Raw genomic sequence first — 20,790 nt, 5'->3', positions numbered from 1 at the left:
CACCTCACGAGATAAACAGATCCCAGTGGAAGTGTATTCACTGTGCTGACTAAATCATGATACTAATTTTTCAATCCCATCCTCCAATTATGCAAAGGATTTTGTTGAAATTCAGCTTGTAAATTTCCATCTTCCCTGATGTCAATCAGTTTTTCACGCAAACTAATCAAGTGTTGCATTTTTTATATTTTTAACAAATGGGTTCAAAATCCACTGAAATCTTTTTTTTTTTCCTTTTAAAAAAAAATGAGTTTTACAATTCTGTTTCCAAGTTTTAAAAGCCTTTATAGGATGAGAGCCTTTGCAGGCTGACCCAGTTACATCCTTTTTAAAAGCAACAAAATCACAGAAGAATAGAAATTGTTGGCAAACATTTGTTTTCCAGGTGTTTTCTCTACAGCACAAGTTTCTGTTCGAAAAGCAGGTTCTGGGGGTGCCTGAGGGGCTCATTCTGTTGAGCGTCTAACTCTTGATTCCGGTTCGAGGTCATGATCCTCAGGGTAGGAAGATCAAGCCCCGCGTCCAGCTCCACAGGGGACATGGAGCCTGCTCAAGATTGTCCCTCTCCCTCTGCCCCTTTCTTTTCTTTTCTTTTCTTTTTTTTTTTTTTAAAGATTTTATTTATTTATTTGAGAGAGGGAGAGAGAGCATAAGAAGGGAGAAGCAGACGCCCCAAGGAGCTGGGAGCCTGATGTGGGACTCGATTCCAGAACTTCAGATCATGACCTGAGCTGAAGGCAGTGGCTTAACCAGCTGAGCCACCCAGGCATCCCCTTGTGCCCCATTCTTAAAAAAAGAAAGGGAGGGGCGCCTGGGTGGCTCAGTGGGTTAAAGCCTCTGCCTTCGGCTCAGGTCATGTTCCCAGGTTCCTGGGATCAAGCCCTGAGTCGGGCTCTCTGCTTAGTGGGGAGCCTGCTTCCTCCTCTCCCTCTGCCTGCTTCTCTGCCTACTTGTGATCTCTCTCTCTCTATCAAATAAATAAATAAAATCTTTAAAAAAAAAAAAAAAAGGAAAGCACATTCTTTGTCACTCTCTGGGTTGTCACTTGTCCCACCTGATCAGAATGCATTTTGAGGGCATGGGGTAGCAGATGAGGAGACTGGCTGGGAGCCAGAGAAGGGTCAGCCCTCCATTTTGTTAGTTGGCATGTGCTTGTATCCTTGGGGTTCCTTCCGGTCCGAGTGTTCTTTGCAGGGCCCATTTGCAAAGCCAGGCCACACGCTCTGTCCATCATTTACTGGTCACCTGAGCAGCACCAGGTAGCAGCTCAGCTCGCAACAGGTGAGTGAATGAAGTACTGCTCTGACCTCCCCCAGCTTCAGAGCATTTGTGGCCCTCCAGCGGTTCTGGAAAACACTGTCTAAGATCCAAGCCTCTGCTCCGTGGGGTGCGTGGCACTGAGGGCACTAAGACCATTCAGTCCCTGTATTAAAATGATGATGAAATTATTTTTAGATGAAAAATGAAAATCAAGCACTATAAAATTTTTCCTTTTTCCAGTGTTTCTTTACTCAAACTGGATATCCGAATCACCTGGGGAAATTCAAGAACAGACAGACAGATGCTAGGGGTAGGGTGAGGGCAAGACCCCAGACCCAACTCAGTTCTGGGGGTGGGATCTGACCATCAGTATTTTTAAAAATTTTTCCCTCAGAGATTCTGATGTAGGAACCACAGTTGAGAGTCCTTGTTCCAGACCACTGCCTCTTAAATTTCAGTTTTCATAAAAGTCACCTGGAGAATTTGTTAAAAATGCAAGTTTGGGTCTAGGAGGTCCAGGGTGGGGTCTAAGACACTGCATTTCCAGCAAGTTCTGGTTGGGGTGGGTCCCCCTGATTAGCGGTCCCCCGGCCCTTGCCCTTCCTCCCTCTTACCACCCCCCACCCAGGCCACTGTCTGGACGGCCCAGAAGCAGAGCAGAGCAAGCAGCAGCTTAGTCCCAGCAGAGCTGCCATCCCCGGCCAGGCTGTCTGGACTGCTGCTCTCCGCTTCTCGGAGATCTGGTCTCCAGATGTTACGAACAGTTCCTTTAACAGCCCGAAAAATAGGCCAGCCCCTGCTCCACGGTGAATAAGCGTGCGTGTCTCTCGCAGAGGCACCATGATGGGCAGCTCCCTACCCCCGAGCTCCCGGCAGGCTTGCTGGCAGCATGGCCAGCTGGAGCCACGGAGATGCAGGCAGAGACAACCCCCTCCCCCGTGGGGGGCACGGAGTGGGTGGCAGGCACGGCAGGCATCGAGCCAGGGCTCTGTCAGTCGGGACGATTCTGAAACCATACTTCATAATAAAAGTCATATAATTTGCGGTGGCGCTGAAAACCTGCTTCCAAGTAGTGGTTTTTTGATGGAGTTTTGGAACCTGCTCTGAGGCCAGTAACCATTCCCTGAGGGCTTGTTGGAGGGGAGGCAGGTGGACCTCTTGAGGTGGCTGCTGGGGAGGCTGAAGCTGTTCTGAGGGGTCCTTTCTCCATACTGGGGTGAGTGGGGTATGGGGCTGCTTCCAACCTTTCAGGGCAGGTTTTGTCATCTGTGTCCACCCCGCCCCCCCCTGTTGTTTCCCTTTGTCTTGTCCTTCATGTTCCCTCTTCCGAGGATACCCAGGAAGCCCCCTCCAAACAGAGGCCCTTGGCTTTTTCCTCAACAGCCAGGCTGCAGGCTCACTCTCGGAGCAAAGGCCAGAGCTGCTGGCGGGCCGTCAGTGGCCAGGGTGAGGGAGAAGTTCACGATTTTTGTTTTGACCCGAAAGGATGCACAGTAGGGTCTTTTCAAGGAGTAAGCCTGGGAATTCACCACACGATTTGTTTTACCTCTGTCTGCCCTGAATCTTCTTCCCACGGTGATAGTTGGCAAAGCTTCGTGGACATCTCTCTGACACACAGGTCAAAAGAATTTTAACCAGTGAGTCTCAGGGCACAGGGCAGGGAAGTAAGTGTGGAGATAGAGGTCAGGATAGGGCAGAAGTCATGAAAAGTCTCGTTCGGTTGGTGGGTGAGGACAGCTAACCACCTCACGAGGGTTTTCAAGCAAGCCTAGCTGTGAGGCAGATTTCTTCCTTCCGTCTCACAGAAGATACTGAGGGTCAGAATGGTTAAGGAACCTGCTCAGAGTCACACAGCTGGCTATTGCTGGAGCCAGGATTTGAGCCCAGATCTACCTAGATCCAAAGATTAAGCCCATCCCCCCCCCACACACACACATCCTCAGAGGGGACACTGAGGTATGTGAGACTCACTGTACCTTCCGGGATGCTCACTGCCTGAGTGGGGCCAGAGGGTGTCAGAAAAGATGATAGATTTGAAACCTACCCTGGGGGGTGGGGATGGGGATGAGGGGGCACTGGGAAGGGCGGGGACCAACCTAAGTACCTCTGTGGGGAATATCTTTCAGCTGGTGTCTCAGCTCCCCTGAGCTTGAAATACCCAGGGATTTAGAAGCCTTGAAGGACACTCTTACCAGCAGGCCCATCAGAGCTGCCTGAGGCTCTGTGGTTTCTAGAACAGACGCGGAGGCGGCACGTCCTCGTGCCCTTGCTCCAGCTGTGCCCACGACCTCCGCTGCCTCCGCCCCGCTGGGCGCGCACCGCCGCCCTGGAACCTTATGCCGGGGTCCTGATCCGAGCCAGTTGTCTAGCGATTTAATTTGGTGAATTTACCACTGCGTCCCAGAGTTTATATTGGCACTTAACAGCAGTAATGTGTGTCTCTCTCGCCAAGAACTGACTATTTTCCCAACCAAGATGGAACACCACGCACAAAAAAAAAATAGGTTTGTGAACTAATCTGCCATCCTGACAAGTGTCATTCACAGAATCACTGCGACGGAGTGCGCTCAGAATGAAATGAGGCTGGGGTTGTCTGGCCTGGATCGCAGGTGCATTTCCCCCCTCGGTTAACGAGAGTCTGGGATGAGAACCCCCGTCCCCGCAGCCGTAGGCACTTTCAAACCATGCGATCAGTATTCATGGCAGATTTCTCTCTTAGAAAAATGGTTTAGGGGGGGCACCTGGGCGGCTCAGTTGGCTAAGCGTCCGACTCTTGATTTCGGCCCAGGTCATGGTCTCAGGGTCGGGTCGTGAGATGGAGCCCTACGTTGAGTGACGGGCCTACTTCAGATGCTCTCTCCCCCTCTGCCCATCCCCCCCCCCCCCAACTTGCCCTTGCTCTGTCTCTCTCAGAAAAAAGAAAAATTATTTAGGGATGATGGAGGGGTCTCTCTCCCTCCACCTGATCCCTCTCTCTGAATCTCTTTCTCTTCTCCCTTTTCTCTTTCCTGGAGGGTTTTTCACCCCATTGTAAAATTCTTTGTACATGTGTATAATTTCACAGATGGAAGGAGGTGCCTCCCCAATCAGTAAAATACACACACACACACACACACACCCCTCCCACGTGTGTATGATTTCACAGACAGAAGGAGGTGCCTCCTCCCCATCAGTAAAATACACACACACACACACACACACACCCCATACACAAACACACACACCCACCTCCTCCCACCCCCGGAAATTCTAATGTAGAACTTAGTGGTTTACCAAATCCTTACATAAAAGCAACTATCACCTCTGCGAGTGGAAGCAAAATCAGGCCTTTAGACTCTCGTATGAACTGGACTCTTATCCTTCCTAGAGCCCGGAACAGAGAAGCTGCTGCTCTGCCCCTGATCTCCCCTTACCATGGATGAGGGCTGCCCATGGGGCTAAGAGGTTCAGCTCTCCCTGAGATTTTAGAGGCTTCTTAAAACAGCTTTAGTTTCTCCCTTCATGGTAGAGGGGAGCCTAGAGATTCTCTTTCCTTTTGGAAAGTTCTGGATTATTTTTAACCGAATGATCTCTGCTCAGCTCATCCTGAGTTGGGGAATGTGGAGCAGAGTCAGACTTGGGTGCCCATCAGAATCCCCAGAGAGCTGGTTAAAATGCAGATTCCTGGGCCACATCCACAGAGTCCACCTTCGGAGGCAGGAGAGCCCCCAAAAGGGGGGTGAGAGCTGCATTTTTAACATGCCTCTCCCCCATCCAAACACTGCTGCGAGACCCCATCAAGAAACCCTGGCTTAGGAGCACACTTCACTCTCACTCCCAACTCTGTTTATGGTCTGGGGCCCTCCGTAAACAGCCCTGAGGTGACTGGGTCCATAGAAGAAAGCAACTTGTAAGTAAGCCTTCCTGAAAACGCTTGGCGTCCAACTTCTAGAAGCTTGATGCTCACATTTCAAGGTCGGGTATTGGCTCCAGCATCCTTGGGCTGAAGAGGAAAGAAAAACACCTTTCCAGTTGAGAAATTGGCTTCCTTCAGGCAAATCCCACCAATGTAGCTTAATATTAATTTAGGGAATTCAGTCCTGTGCGGTTTCTGTGCACTAGATTGGAGACCTGATGGCACCGTTTCTGTTATCTGACTCCTCCCCAGCCCCAGCCTGTGCACCTGAGATCGCCTCCCTCCTGTTCCCAAGCCCCTCCTCCCCCCCAGTCCCCAAAGGTGGCTGGAGAGGCGCAGGTGTGAGCTGGCTCCCCGAGTCCCTTTCCCCCCCTGATTAAGTGGTATGTGGGAAGACGGGAGGCTCGTGTCGATTCGCACCGATCTCTGCCTTGCCGGCGCGCCAGCCACTTGTAATTCCCCACAGCCCCAGCCAGGCTCTGCAAGGCAGAAAGAAATATGACCAGGCAAGTTGAGAAAATAAATTAAACTAAGTGTCAACTTTTCTTGTTTCTCTCCTCATTATTAAGAGACGGAATGGGGCTCGTTTATCAAGCAGGGGGAGAAATTAATTGACACGGCTTTAATATCATGATGGCTGGCGTGTCTGGTCACATTCCTTCATTTTTTTGGAAAGGCATTTTATTATCGTTTACAGCAACCAGCTGCCAAACTCGTGGTGTAAACGAGGAAGCAGGTGCATGAATGATGCCGCAATGGGAGGGCCGCCATGCCGCCCTGAAGGGGGACGTGTCAGGGAGGAAAGGCCAGGTCAGAAGGGGTCCTCCAAAGAGGCAGCCTGTTGGCTCGCGTCACTGAGGTAGAAGGGGGTGGGATGTGGGGAGGGGAGAAGGATGTCTGCAGGCCTCCTGAGTTCATCACAGGCCTGTTCGCCGGCCTCAGGGGAGGGTTAGTAGCAAGCATCTGCTTCTGCTGGCCTCCTGGCCCGCAAGTCTTTGTTCTGACCAGCCCCGAAGCTGCATCCTGCATCCATCACGGGTCAGTACACCTGCCCCTGTTCTTTGTTCTTAACCCATCCAGGGGAGTGAGTGCTCCTTGGTGAATCCCTCTGGGGTTGGCTGACTCACAAGGGAGGCATGACGGAGCCTGATAATCCAGCCTTGTTTCCTATCTGGCAGGTCTGTGGGTGGGTTCTAGAAACATCCAGGGAAGTCACTCACCCTTTGTACATCCTACGTTAGACTGGCTTAGGAGAGCGCCTCGTTGTGCATCTTTGTTGTGCATTTCTGAAAAACCTCAGTTTTCCCTTTGCTGCCTTTCTGTGGAAGGACACAGATGTCTGGGGCAGTGGGGGGAGCAAGTAGGATACAGGGGCGGATGGACACGTCTCTACCCACCCCACCCCCGTCTTGTGGTCCTCCTCCTGCTGGGTTATTAGGGCGAGGTGCTGTTGCCCATTGGATAGAGATTCTCACAGGGAAAGGTGACAGGGCAGGATTGTGAGACCCAGGTTGCAGGACAAATTTAGAATCTAAGAGATGCCAGAAACAGAGTGACCACCTTCATACGGAGGAGGTGGGCCATGGTGGGAAGAACACCGGCTCCCACCCAGGCCTCAGTCCTTCATCTGTAAAGTGGGAACATTTCTTCTCCACGGGAGAAGCAGGGAGGACAGCGTGAACCGCGGCTCAACAGATGGAGGCAGGCTTTCTCTTTTTAAAATTATCTTTAGAGTGGATTTCACAAACATCCAGGTTAACACGCAGGGAGTGTCCCAAAGTGACAGTCGGTAACATGTCACTTCTTCTGGAAAGACAGCATGTGGTTTTTTTCCTTGGAAGAGATCCATCTTCTGAGTCACAGAGATGTTGTTTTAGGGCAAACCCAGGACATGGGAAGCCACACCAGCCTGCCACACGTCTGTGCATACCTACCGCCTGCCTATCTCTTGCCCCACGGACCCATGGGGAGGGGTGGCCCTCAGACCTTCTCCACCTGGGCTTCCAGGAAAACGCTTCAAGGCAGACGAAAGGGACTAGCCAAACCTGCTTGTTGCTCTTACGGGTGACACAGCCACGTTCTGAGTCAGGGGTGGCAAGCAGCCCTAGGTGACACTAGCCGACACCCAGCACGGGGCTGGCTGACTCAGGGAGCACGCGAGGCCCCATGCCTCCTGACCCAGGCTCTTACCCTCTTGAGCCCTGGGCCCACCAAATCCATCCCGAACTTTCACAGACCCAAGGAAGTCCCAGATGTCTGGCTCTGGCTTAGTGGCCACGTGTCACCCTGGATGGGTCATTTGAAACAATGTCGAGCAGTTGAGCAAAAAGATGATGGTAGAGCCTGCCCCGCCTCTCCCACGGTTAACTTGGGGAGAAGCATTTTGAAACCACAAAGGGCTCCCGACACCCAAACGCAAGAGGTTTTGTGTTTATACTGAAGGCAGCTGGCGGAGACTACCGCTTCCTCCAACGCTGGGCTGTTGGCTAGAGGGAGGGGGCGTGAGTCCTAAACAGGCTTGTGTACACACACCTTAAACTCCTCATGGGATTCCCAGAATAAATTCGACAGTCTGGGAGCGGGGACGGGTTTCTCTGTCCTCTTTTCCCCCATTAACCAAGTGCCTTAACTCATGACTTGCATTGATTTTCACTGAAAATGCATCAGGCACCTCGCGATTGCCTATTGGTGTTCATTGACCTATATAAGAGAAGAGAATTATTTTTGAGGTGAGGATGCGGCCATCCCCCTCTTGCCCTCCCTGACCTTAAAAAAAAGAGTTCTTCCAAAGTCACCTGTCCGAGGTTCCTCGGGGCCTGGGTCTACGATGGGTCGTTTTAATTTTGAGGTATTCTTATTTTCAGATTTCTGTTCTCTTCTGTGTATGTGTTTTCTAGCTTTGTGTTATTCAGATGAATATTCAGTTTTGTTCATTTGAATAAAAGAGGGAAAAAAGGTTTGACTGTTAAATGCTTATCTCTTAAATAGAGCTCACTTGTTAGTTTCCCATAATAGCTTCATTCAGGAGAATGCTGTAGAGTTTTCATTTTTAAACGCTCCCTGTCAACTCCTCTCCTGTTTATCTCCGTCCTTAAACCCTTTCTTTTTGGGGTTTCCTCCTTCCACCACCTTCTTTGTGCCAGATTTGCCAACTACTGGAGGCCCCTCAGAAATGAGGGGTACAGTTCAGGTGGGGGCTTCATGAGAGGCAGGTCAGGTGCCGCTTTGCTGATGACAGGTGGGAGGGTTTCTTTGGTGAACTGGCCTGTTCCCCAAATTTCCTCCCCACCCCAGGGGTCAGTCCCTAGGGTTCCACTTGGTTCTGAATGGCAGCTTGGGTGACTTTAAAGACCTCCAGAGTTCTTTGGCTTCAGGGTGAGTCCTCCTTAGGATCAAGGGAGATGAGAGCCTGAGCAGGGGGTGGTCAAGGGGGCACCCCCAAGGGCCCTGATAGAGGATGAGCCCTCCTAGACTCACCAGGGTTCACAGTCCCCGCCTTGGCGGGGACCAGAGCAGGATGCCTCCCCTCCCCCATCCCCACACATACATCCCTTTGGTTCTGCCTGCTTTTAGAGGCCCAGAGCACACAGCTCATTATTTGGTTTGGTCCTTGCTTTTCTTTCTTTCTTTCTTCCTTCCTTCCTTTCTTTTCTTTTCCTTTCTTTTCTTTTCTTTTCTTTTACCTGGCTGCTGTGCCTCTGTTTGGTGGGCATTCATGAGGCTCCATTTCTGGTTCTCTGAGGGGTTCTCCTTTGGAAAAATGGGAGGGAAATCTTAAGTCCTTCCTGCCCCTTCTCAGGAAGAATCAGACGTCCTGAGTTTCAGGTAGAATCCATACATCCGACAGGCCATTCAAAAGACTATAGTGCCTTGGAAAAATATGCTGAGTGAAATAAACCGGACACAAAAGGGCAAATACTGTTGGATTCAACTCATCTGAGGTGCCTGAGGAGGCAAATTCCTAGAAACAGAAAGTAGACTGAGGTTACCAGGGGCTGGCAGAGGGAGGAACGGGGAGCTGTGGCTTGCTAGGTACAGAGTCTCAGTTCAGGATGGTTTAAAAAAAAAAAAAAAGTTCTGGAAATGGATAGTGTGATCATTGCACTATATGAATGTGCTTACTGTCACCAAAGCATACACCAAAAAAAAAAAAAAGAAAGAACAAAGGTTGCGTGATAAATTTTATGTTCTGTACATTTTACCCAATTAAATCAAGTTCAAAAAAGAGACTTCGATGCCGAAAAAGGATTTTTCCCACCCACCACCCTCTCCTTCCCAAATTCCTGACCCCGTTGTCTTGTCTTTTACCCTCCTGTTTAATTTATTTGGGGGCGGTTCTCCACTGAGTTACTAATTCGTTGTAAATGATAATGCACCTGTGAGGGGAAAATGATTATATGTTAAGGAATAACATTTATTGATAATTAAATGTTTCATGGTTTCTTCGCTTTCTCAAATGGAATACATAAATATTTTAGACACAATCAAGTTTGTTTTCTCTGTTTGGACCAAACAGACAGGGCTGTTGAAACGATATAGGTCTTTAAAATACTGCAAATGAGTCTTGACATCGCTGAATTGTTTTGCGTCCAAGGTACATAGGCTTGAGATCCAGGCTCTCTCCTTTGATCAGGAAAATCATTTTTGTGGTATTCAAATTTAGAGTCCTGTGGGGTTAGGGAAGGGACCCGCAGGGAAATGTAAGAGTCAGAATTCAAAATGATGGAGCAAGGGTTGCCTCTGCCCTTCCTGGTGCACAGTCTGCGTTTGGATTCCTGTCTCCCAGCTCTTGGCCCGCCTCTGCCCAGCTCAGAGACATGGCATGGATTGAGAAACTGGGGTGACAGGGGGTCCTGAAGGGTCCTGTGTCTGGAGTTCAGACAGGGATCTGCAGAGTAGACTGGGAAGGCGTGGGCTGCCGCAGGAAAGCAGCTCCCGTGGCCATCCTCTCAATGCGTGACCCCCACGGTGACTTGACTTACCTTGGGCACCGTTCCAGGATCTAGGACCTGTGCTCAGCAGCAAGCTGGCTCTGAACCAGGCTGTCCTCTGGCTTGTGGAGCTGTGCCCTTGACTGGCACTGACTTCCTGTTATTTCCTGATGGCACGGATGCGTTGGGTTCATTTGTCCACATTCTCCTGCCTTCTGCCCTGCTGGGCCTGGCTGGGGGAGGTCACATGTGACCCATGTGTGGGGGAGTGGGCTAGTGGCTGTGGCCCTCTCTGTCCTTCCCCCCCTCTGTCCTCTAGGTCTCAAATTTCCCCTCTCCTTTCTCTCCTCAGAGTGCCTGTCATTGGCTCTGGCTCACCCTCCTTCTTGAGATCCTTAACTTCATTACATTTGCAAAAACCCTTTTTTCCAAACAAGGAAGGTCACGTTGCTTGGGCCCAGGGGTTAGGATGAGGACACGGCTTTGGGGCGCCACGCTTCAGCTCATTACACTCATCCCAATTAGCAGTGAGGTTTTCCCTGAGTACCAACATGTCCAGGCTGGTTTAGGGATTCATGTATTAACTGGGTTTTAGATATAGGTTAGAGAGGTGACCTTCAGAGACAAATAAATCTCAGGGTGACCCGCAGTCTGGAAGGGAGGGACGGGCGAGGAGATGCTCTCCTTGGGTGGGAACCTCTGACTTGTGCCACTCAGGGAGCCCACGGCTTCGGCTACTGATCTCTGTGCCCTCCAGGATGCCTAGCGCAGGTGGGAGCCTGTTAATGCAGAAGGAAGGGCCAAGTCCGTCTTGAGGGGAGACGGTGGTACAGGTGGATAAGCAAGATACTCACACCCCAGAGGGGCAGAAATGGTTCATTCATTCAGCCGTTGGCAACCTGGCACGCTCTGTGTGTAAGGGGCTCTGTGAATCCTGGGGACCCAGCCCTGCCATGGTCCTATGAAGCTCGTGCTAGCAGATCCCTGCACCCTACAGCTTCCCCCATCCTCTGCCGAGCCGCCCCACCCTTCACGGAGGACCTTTTGAAGGGCCCTGCATCTTCATCCTTTTTCGAGGGGCCCCTAGGATTTGGGCTGTAGGATGTGGGCAGAAGGGAGGGGGTTAACCAAAGTGATGCTGTTCCCCTGTGTGCTGATGGGGTCCTCGCTTGGGCGAGAGACTTACCTGAAGTTTTTCACACTCCTTTGAAGGGGGCATGGGAAGCCAGCACCCCAAAGTGCAAAGAGAAACGATGGGGAGACTGCCTTCGGGTGTGGCTCTCCCTGAGGGCCAAAGAGCAGGAGATGCCCAGATAGAGGGACCCTGGAGGATGGAGCTGTTCCTTCCTCTCCGGGGACCTGGTATGGGGCCCAGGATTGTATATCTGGTGGAAAGTTTTTGGTTGGGCCCCCTATTTGGTGTGTGGTAATAAAGCACGTATCCTAACGAAGACCGTGGCTGCCATTCGTGTGCTGGTCCCGGCCCTCTGTTTTGCTGGACATTTTTTACTAGCGAGTGGCCGTGTCCATCCCTCTCCCTAAGAATGTTCTAGATCCCGCAGGAGCCATGATGGAGGAATTCAGGGTATCAGCTGCCTGTTCTCTGCTGTTCCTCAGAGATGGTGGTAGGACAGCCAGAGGGGAGAGACACAGAAGGAACCAGATTATCTCTCCACCCTGGGTTTCCAGGACCCACACTTGACACAGAAGCTTGAAGAGGAAAGACCTGTATGTTTTGTTTTGTTTTGTTTTAAACTCATTGATGGGAAACGCTATCCTAATACAAAGTAGCCATTCTGACTTCCCTGTTTCTAGTTGGGGCCAGGTTCATGTCTTTGGGGACCGTAGAGTCTTGGTCAATTTGAGCTGCTATTTCAAAGGACAATAGACTGAGAGGCTTATCAACAACAGGAATGTATTTCTCACCATTCTGGAGGCTGAAAGTCCAAGGTCAGGGTGCCAGTATGGTCAGGGTTTCGGGGAAGGCCCTCTTCCTGGTGCAGAATAGTCATCTTTCCATTGTGTCCTCAGCCAGCAGAAAAGAGAGAGAGAAAGCACAGGCTTCCTCTCTCTTCCTCTCTCTGAGGGCACTAATGAGGTGGCCACTCCCATGATGCCCTTTCCTCCCCAAGGCCCCACCTCCTGAAGCCATCACCCTGGGTCAGGATTTCAAGGTGGGAATTGGGGCTGTTTGATGGAGGAGGGGACACAACCTTGAGTTCGTAGCCAAGAGCCTTGCAAATCCTGATTGGGGCTGCAAGCTGGGTGGTCGGTCTCACCACCGTCATCTGCAGGTGCAAAGCTCGAGGTGCAGAGTGGGGAGGGGGTTTCCAGCGTGCCACATAAGTTCATACGCGCTGAGTCCGGACTGCTGCCTTCCCATCCGGACGTCTGCACCTGCTGCACGTGTGTTTCCTTGTGGTGTTAGTGCTGTCCCCTGAGTGGGCCCGTGTGGTAAAGCAGTGCTTACTGAGTGGGGCCACAGATGGGGCAGCGTGCTGGAACCCCGTCCCAGGCGGGAGGAGAAGAAAGGGAGGTGCAGGAGGGTAGCGAGAGCAACTCAGGATGCTGAGCAGCAGTCGCCTGCCAAAATTCTTCAGTACAGCTTGTCTAGCAAAGTCGGTCTCCAGCCGAGTAAATACAGTGGATGGCTGACAGGCTGACAGCAGGCATCAAACAGTCTTAAACTGCCCCAGATCCGCTGCGCTTTGGAAGCAGCGGTAGAAAAAGGAAGCCTGTGTAGAACAGAGGCCTGAAACTTTTAATAGTTTCTTCCAGGCCTCAGGATGTCCTGATGAGGTATTAGAGGAAGTAATTCAGGAAGAAAAGGACAAATAACCACCTCCGTCTGGAGGCCGACCCCAGGGCTGGCCATTCCAGCACGGAAAGGGCACGTGTGGCCCCATGGTGATCCCCGCTGGAGCACAGGGTCGTTCGCTCGCCCGCCTCAGCATGGAGAGCCGCAGGGCTCTGACCCTTGTAAATAACAGACAAGTAAATTTCTTGTTTGCTTCAGGGCAGATGTAAGCCACACAGTGCCCGCTGCGTGTGGGTGAAATCATTAACTTTTCCTCACTGTCAGAAGGGTGCTCGGTACAAATTAGAAATCATTTCCCCAATCTGGAGGCCCTTCCCAGGGATCTGCCCCCCCCCCCCACCTCAGATCAGGAGCCTTGTCCCTGCTGCAGAACATCAAAGACAAACATGTGGCTGGCTGGAACCAAACTCACCACCCACTCTGTTTTGTTTTTGTTTTTGTTTTGTTTTCCTTTTTCCTGTAGGGTTTGGCTTTGTCACATTTGAGAATGAAGATGTTGTGGAGAAAGTCTGTGAGATTCATTTCCATGAAATCAATAATAAAATGGTAAGTTTGTAGGGCTCGCGCTGCGATGCCTTCCCTCCCCTCCGTGTGCCCGGCTTTGTCTTGCAGACTTCCAAAGCCCGCATCCTCACACGAGAAGCTGGGCAGGGTGGGTATGGGGACGAGACTCTAAGGGTTCAGTCCTGTGAAGGACAAGAGTTGACAGACTCTCGGGGCAGGGCCAAGTGGTAAATATCCCCAGCTTTTCCGGCCATGCAGCTGATGGTCACAGCATCCCAAAGCCGCGGCGGAAGCGTGCACAGACAGTCCCGCACGAATACTGCAGTGGGTCCATAAAGCTGTGCAGATGGACGCAGACGCTGATCTCAGGTCATTCTCATGTCGCAAAATATTTATGTATCTGTTTATATTTTTACCATTTGAAAGTACAGAAACTCTTCTTGGCCCTTGGGCTGTAGGTACAGAAGCCAGCAGGGGAACCGCAGTTGGCCTGTGTGTTACAATTTCCTGACCTGTGGCTTAGGATACAAGTTTGCTGTTTGGTTTGGCTTTTTGAGGGCGCTATCTCTTGGGAAAGAAGTTAACCACCCAAGTGCGTTGTGCGTTTGGGCCCTGCTGGGTAGTTAACATTCTCCCCTTCCTATCAACTCCCTGGTTTTATCCTCAGGAGCACCCTCTTTCATCCCTCTGTTTGGCTCTTAAAGGCTACTTTTCCTGGGAAAGCCCCCTAAACAGGTAGGCCTCCCAGAGAAGTGGCCACCAGAGGGCGCCAGCGTGCACATTGGCTTGCGGGAGGTCTCTAACTCCTTCAAATTGAGTCTGTGGGCAAGAAACCCCTTCCTTGTTGGCTCCAGAGATGTGGGAGCTCAGCAGGTGTTCCTGGAGTCATCAGCAGGCCCTTTGGGGCCAAAATATTTTGGTTAGCCAGCAGAGCCTCCAGCCCCATGAGAAGAGGGAGGGCAAATTTGTGTTTCAATTGTAGCTGTAACTTTGGTCTTTTCTCCTTTTAGTCAAAGCATTCCTGGCTTCTGAAACATGCGTTCATATGTGCATTGTATATTGGTCCGATATGTGTTCACTGACTTTAAATTCAATAATAGAGCTTTTAGTGGGGATAAGATCAAAGCAGTCTGCCTTGCATGTCGTGCTACAGGCCTGATTCAATATTTGACTTGCTAATTTTTTCCCAGGGCACTAAAATAATATTTTTCATATTGTTCCTAGCCATCATATGCATCTGAAATGAAAATGCTGTTTCTTTGCATACTGTAAGTTGGACGTGTCAGCTCAGGCATTAAAATGGTACCAGGGAGATAAGCATGTAAGAATAACACAGGACCCCTTCCTCGGCATTCTCTGCACTGCCCACTGCCCCCTCTCCCCACCCTGTCGCCTGCCCCCAACTCCGTGCCTTCCAGTTAGTACGTTTCTCTTTTGGTAGATGCTACTTGCTATTTTTACAAACTAGAGAGACAGGGGGCTTAAAAGGAAATGTAAAGCACAGTGCCCGGAGGCCTTGTTTCTCCTAGCCAGGCATGCTGCTGATGGCCTCCACGGAGGGCTGCCTGGGCAGCAGAGGGTGAAAGAGGCATCTGAGGGCACTGGCAGACACCATTCCTGTTCTGCCAGGACTTAACAGTTCATCAGGAAGGTCCTATGTAGACCGGCCACAGACTGTGCTGCGTGCTGCCTCAAATGCATATATGAGGCCCTTCACTACAGACTGGCTTGGAGACAAGCCTCAAGCACAAGTGAGAAAGAGCTTTATTTTCCTCCGTGGTCCAGTGGGGAAACTGAGGCCCAGGGGATATGCCCCCCCACCCTCCCAGGTTCCCCAGGCAGTAAAGGGACCTATGTCTTGAGCTTCCTGGCTGCCAGATCGACAAAGACAGTTGTTTTGAGGGTGAATCCCCAGATGACATAGGGGATCATCAGAAGGTAGAATTTCAGCCCCAGAAGGATGATAACCCATGGATGGGCTGGCTGGAAGCCAGAGAGAGGTTTGTGGCTGTGGTCCCCAGTCATTTCCCAGTTGTCACCTTCTTTTCCACCCAGCTGGAGGCTGACTGGGGTGCGCGCGGCTAACTGTGTTCATAGTGGCAGGGTTTCTGGTTTCTTTTGAATCTGGGGCTGGTACTTGTTCTTTAAGGGAACAGCAAAAATGGAAGTAGACTAGAGGAAGGGGTGGGTGAGGGGTGGTGAGGATCACACTCGGGCTTTGGAGGAGTCCCTGCACGTGCCCAGTCCTGACCCACCAGTCACCAGCTCTAAAGGGGAAATTCCAGGTCCTGGAAGAAGCCATTGGAAGGGCACCAGGTGTCACCGAGCTGCAGGATAACGGGGCCTGTGGGGACCAGCTGGTGGGGTCACTGGGCCTCGGGGAGGTACCAGCAGCAAAGGCTGAGCACCTCAGTAACTAACTATGAGCTTGACAAGTGCGAGCTCTTGCCATCGGCCGTGTCGCCGTCATAGGAAGGACCCCTCCAGCACGCCGTCCTCCTGTGAAGAAGCCTGAATTGGCTGAGGATCCTGTGATACCGGTTTCTACTTCTGAGGCCCACAGAAAAGGAAGTGGATTTAAACTGCGCTATGGACAGAATTCAAATAAAGGATTGGAAAGACTCTGAGAGCGCAGAGACTGCCAAGCAGAAACCCGGACTGTTGTTAGAAGGTCCGTAGGAGTGTTTTGTAAACTGGACTGCTGGCAAAGCTGTGAGGACGGGTCTCCTGGAAGCGCTCGAAATCTCACAAATTCTGCAGGGACAGATTACTGCGCTCCGCCCCCAGAATGTGCCTGGAGGGACCGTTTTCTCCAATTCACAGATAAGAAAGGTCTTGCCGCTGATGAGTCACGAAGATAGGACTTGAATCCAAATCTTCTCCGTCTTAATCCGGTACTCCTCCGGCTGGCGCTCTGTGGGCCCTGGATAAATAATTGTGGAATGAATAAAGGATTACATGAGGGACCACGTGACAACAGCGAGGGCGCATCATAATTCCCAAAGCCATTTCCCATCTGATTTGGTTGGTGATTCTCTTGGGCATTAAAAAAAAAAAAAAAAGAGGGCTCTTCCCCCGCGTCAGAGAGAGCCCACAGTAGACACAAGGCCTTCTGCGTCAGGGTCACTGCCCTTGGGAAGCTGGGATCACAGCAGCCCAGCCCCCATTCCCATACAGACCCTCCCTTGAGGTCATGTCCGTGGTGGTGGCGGCAGGGAAAGGGGGTTGTGTGGACCACAAGAGACCCCCATTGCACTCCCCCCCAAGAGATTCCACCAATAACTCATATTTTTTAGTGCCAACTGTAGACTCTGCTGAGAGCTCGCTTTATGCTTTTCTTTCTTCTGTCACAGACACGCTAATGTAGGAGGTACTGATTGTTATCCCCCATTTTGCTGATAAGCAAGTGAGGCAAAGAGAGAAGTTAAGCAGTCTGCCCCGGGGCCAGACACTCAGAGGCCAACTTGAAGCCCAGAGAGCTCTCGTCCAGAGCTCCTGTTGGTCTCCCCTAAGCCAGCATCGCCTCCTGGAGGAAAGGGACTTGAATGGCTGAACGGTCATCTCCTTGGGTGGCGGCTTCCAGGACTGCTTACCACGCCCTCCCAGTCAGCCGTGTCGTGGCCCCTGGTTCTCTCAAGTTCTCCTAAGAGATGGGCAGAGGAGATGGGCTCACTGGGGGCCAGATTCCTGGCTGGTGTGAAGGGCCAGGCTTGGGCTTAAGGTGTCCCCATGGGCCATGACAGATTTCAGACCTCTCCCCACACTGCCCCAGAGGCATGTGAGCCACACGTATGAGCTCAGGGGCCTAAGCCAAGAGACTTGGACTCGGCCCCTTCCCCATTGTTGTGTGGGGCAGAGTGAGACGCCGCTGTGTTCCTCGTCAGGAAACACACACAAATGCCCCTGCAGGGCCACCCGGTGATGCTCCGAGAGGACTCCTGTCCCAACCGCTCTATGAACCTCCTGCTGCAAGCCCCTGATCAAAGCAGCCCCCCACCCCCACCCCACGGCAGGGTTGAGCCTCTGGCCAGCACAGCCTTCCATAAGCTCGCAGCCCCCAGGGAGGGAGGTGGCAGTGACACGGACCTGCTCCCCTGGTTCCCTCTGAGACCCGGCTCTGTCCCCACCGCAGATGGAGCAGGGAGAGCCTTGCTGGTGGAGAATGTGGGGTATGATCTAAGGGCTGCCTGAACAAGGGCACCTCTTCTGACCCCTGATTCAACAGCAGGATGTGGGCCTTTCCCGGGCACCGTCATGGGGCTTTACGTGCATGCAGTCCTCGTCCCATTTTATAGAACAGGCTTCCAAGCTCAGAGCTGTGAAGGGACTTCCACAGTCCACAGTTCTAAGTGGCAAAGCTGGGATTTGAACCTGTGGTTTTCTGGCTCCAACCCTGCGGCCGACTTAGGCACAGCCTCATTAATTGAAAATCCTGGGTTGGTTTGACCGATGAAGATAGAGTTTTTATTTGCTTTGTACAAGGATTTCTATAGGATTTCTCTAAATCGTCCTTTTCCTTGTTCCATTGAGGTGATCTGATTTTTTAAATTCGTGGGGCATTTTGCAGGCTCGTTAGGAACGCAGACTCTCAGGCCCCAGCCCCAGAGCTACGGAATCAGAATCTGCATTTTGATAGTCCCTAGTGATGTGTGTGCACGGTTGAAGTCTGAGAAGCCCCAGGCAAGGATCGCGGCTAACAAGATGGTGTAGGAGCTGTGGGTCGGTCATAAATCATTAGGTGTTGCAAGGAAAGGACCTGGAGTGAGGGCTGAGGCCCCAGGAGCCTGGAGCTGGATGAGCCAGCCTGGGATGTGAGCCCTAGGCTGGTCTTAGCACCGCCCCACACTCCCTTTGTGTGCATGACACCAGCCCCCCAACCCTTGCGTCCCCGCCGTAGGAAGCCATCCGTGCCAGGGACCATCCCCCCCCCCCCCCCACACACACACCCGCGGTGCTGGCATGCTCTCCGCCTCCGATAAGGGTCTCAGATGTTTGAGGCACATCCACTGGGGTGAGGCACTGGGTCCTCCCAAGTGACATGTTCATGCCCTTGTCCCCCAAACAGGACCTCCTGGTCACTTAGAAGCTCTCAGGGCTTTAGAACACGTGGACCTGAGCCTGAATCCCATATCCGTCACTGGTTGTCCTGTGCCCAGGTGAATATCCTGAATATCCTCCTCTAAGATGGGAAGGATGGTGACCACTGTCCTTTGCAGTTTATTGAAGGCCTTGGTTCGGTTCCTGGCCCTGGGAGCTCCTGGACTGCTCTGGTGCAGGGTCTGTAATCTGGTAGCCTTGAAGGAATCACCCTCCTGAAAACCCCATTGGTTCCCGCAAGTTTCTTCCATTTGGCCTAAACCCAGTGCCCAGAAGCTTCATAAAGGGCCAGATGGTAAATATTTTAGGCTTTTAGGGCCTTAGGTCTCTGTCACGACTCAACTCTGCCATCATAGAGCCGAACGTAGCCACTGATGATAGGTCTGTGAGTGGGCAGGGCTGTGTTCACGGAAAACTCTATTTATAAAAACAAAGCATCAGCAGGATTTGCCCTGGGGGCCACAGCTTCAGCTCCTGGCCTTTACTGCTGTGCCCAGAGCAGGTGCGGTCTGCTCATCTCAGTGGGCCTAAGGAAAGGCTTTTAGGCAAGAGCTCTCCTGTGGCCACTATGGAGTTAGCTGGTTATTAGCCTAAGGCAGAGAGGGTCAGCAGTGCCCCAAACGGATGCTGGGGCTTGGGGTAGTAGCATGCGGAAAGCAGTGCCTTCATTCTTAACGGACCCCAAGCACTGAGTGGGTAGGGAGCGAAGGAAGGGGCAGAACAGAGTGCTGTCCACCCCGAGAGGCCTTCCCAGAAGAGCGTGTCAGAAATCCCTCACTCCCAAATATACCCCAGGGCGGCTGGCTACTCATTGCTAGACTTTGTGACCTTGTACAGGTTACCTGTCACCTGGGCATGGCTTCCCCTCAGACAGGTAAGGATGGCACATCTCTCAGAGACTACTGGAAGCTGGGACCAGGTTAGCGTGGTCTGTCAAAGCAATGGCCCTTTTTACTGTTACTGTTATCGTCATCATCACTTTTATTATTCTTTGGATCCTTTTACTGCACAAATATGTAAGAATCCTAAGGGAAGGAGGTCCTGGACAAGTCAGCGAAATGCAGGGGTGCAGACGCAGGCAGGTAGGAAGGTGTGAGGTGGGTATTTGCCATGCCCTGGCCAGGAGGTGGGCCCAAGGAGAGCGGGTGGGCATGTGTCCTGGGCAGCTCAGCCCTTCGGCTGAATCCTGCAGCGGGGAGGTTCCGAAAACCCCTCTGCAAAAAGCAAAGCCTGGCAAGCACTCAGGCTTGCTACCTTTAGCCCAGGGCACATCTGGGGGACTGGCCCCAGAATAGGGGCTTCTGGGGATGGTGGGGGCAGGAGGATGAAAGAGCAGGCGAGTCCTGGGTTGGTCTCTCAGGCTGTGGGTTCCGGTCCATGGGGTCCAAGGGAGGCCCAAGCTAGGGTTGGCACAGGGCGCTGCCCCTGGCAGGGGTGCCCCGGGAGTAGGCACGCTCCCCTGCCTCGGGCCCCTCCTCCGCAGCCTGAACCCTGCCGGCTAAGAGCTGATTGGGAACCAGCCTGCGAGTGGGGGGCGGGGGCCGGGTGACGTGGGTGGATTTAACTAGGCTTCTGTGTTCACCACCCTATTTGCAGCATTCTCCTTTCTCGTAAGCTAATTTTAGCCATCCATTCTGCTTCTGTTACCATTTATAAAATGAGAATGTCAAATGCAATATTAAACAAGCAGGATGAAGGCAAAAAAGGAAATGCCAGAGAGGCACTTAATAAATGAACCTCGTGTTTATGAGCAAGAGGGAGGTCCTGCGCCCCCCGCCCCTGCATCAGGCACACACGTGTTTGCGGACGGGCTCCGTTCCTGTGGGTGGAGGGACGCATGTGCCGAGAGAGGAGGCATGGGGAGGCTGGGCTGTTCGGTGGTGAGTGGTGCTCTTTAGGCAGAAGTAATTTGTCTGGCGGCCAGGTTGCTTGGCTTGGCTTCTGGCTCCTTCGCCCTTCATCCGTCCTCTGGGAAGGTCACTGCAGGGGGCCTGGGAGGGCGTGGTCACTCTTCCATGTCTCGGTGCCCAGCCCCCCTGGACTTTACCACATGTGGGGCTCCCTACGCCCTGCCCATAGGGTGGTGGGTCTGCAGGGGGGCATGGAGACCCCTGGAAGAACCCGCACCCCTTCTCTGGGGCCTGATCGTCCTTTGAGTTCACCCAGACGCTCTGCCCAACTTCCCAGGCAGGTGCAATCTAATGCTCGGCTGCACCTTTTATTTTCTTTTCTTCTTTCTTTCTCTCTCTCTCCCTTTCTTTTAAATAGAGAAATTATGTTGGGCT

The 20,790-nt window shown here is 52.1% G+C and overlaps 1 protein-coding gene across 13 annotated transcripts in view; it reads left to right on the top strand.

The window, feature by feature from the left end:
- The window catches only part of MSI2 (musashi RNA binding protein 2), a 386,889-nt gene that overhangs the window by 298,538 nt on the left and 67,561 nt on the right, over positions 1-20,790 (top strand). For all 13 annotated transcript variants that reach the window (XR_014304654.1, XR_014304655.1, XM_082706012.1 and 10 more), the window contains exon 8: positions 13,368-13,450. Coding sequence is in view for 11 of the 13 variants with exons in the window: in XM_082706012.1 (XP_082562138.1) it covers positions 13,368-13,450 (83 nt within the window). In the remaining 2 variants the exon portion in view is untranslated. The remainder of the gene's footprint in view (positions 1-13,367; positions 13,451-20,790) is intronic.

The sequence above is a fragment of the Mustela nivalis genome (genome assembly GCF_964662115.1).
Source record: "Mustela nivalis genome assembly, chromosome: 17".
Lineage (NCBI taxonomy): Eukaryota > Metazoa > Chordata > Mammalia > Carnivora > Mustelidae > Mustela > Mustela nivalis.
The sequence above is the reverse complement of the archived record's forward strand: the minus strand, read 5'-3'. Positions and strand labels throughout refer to the sequence as shown.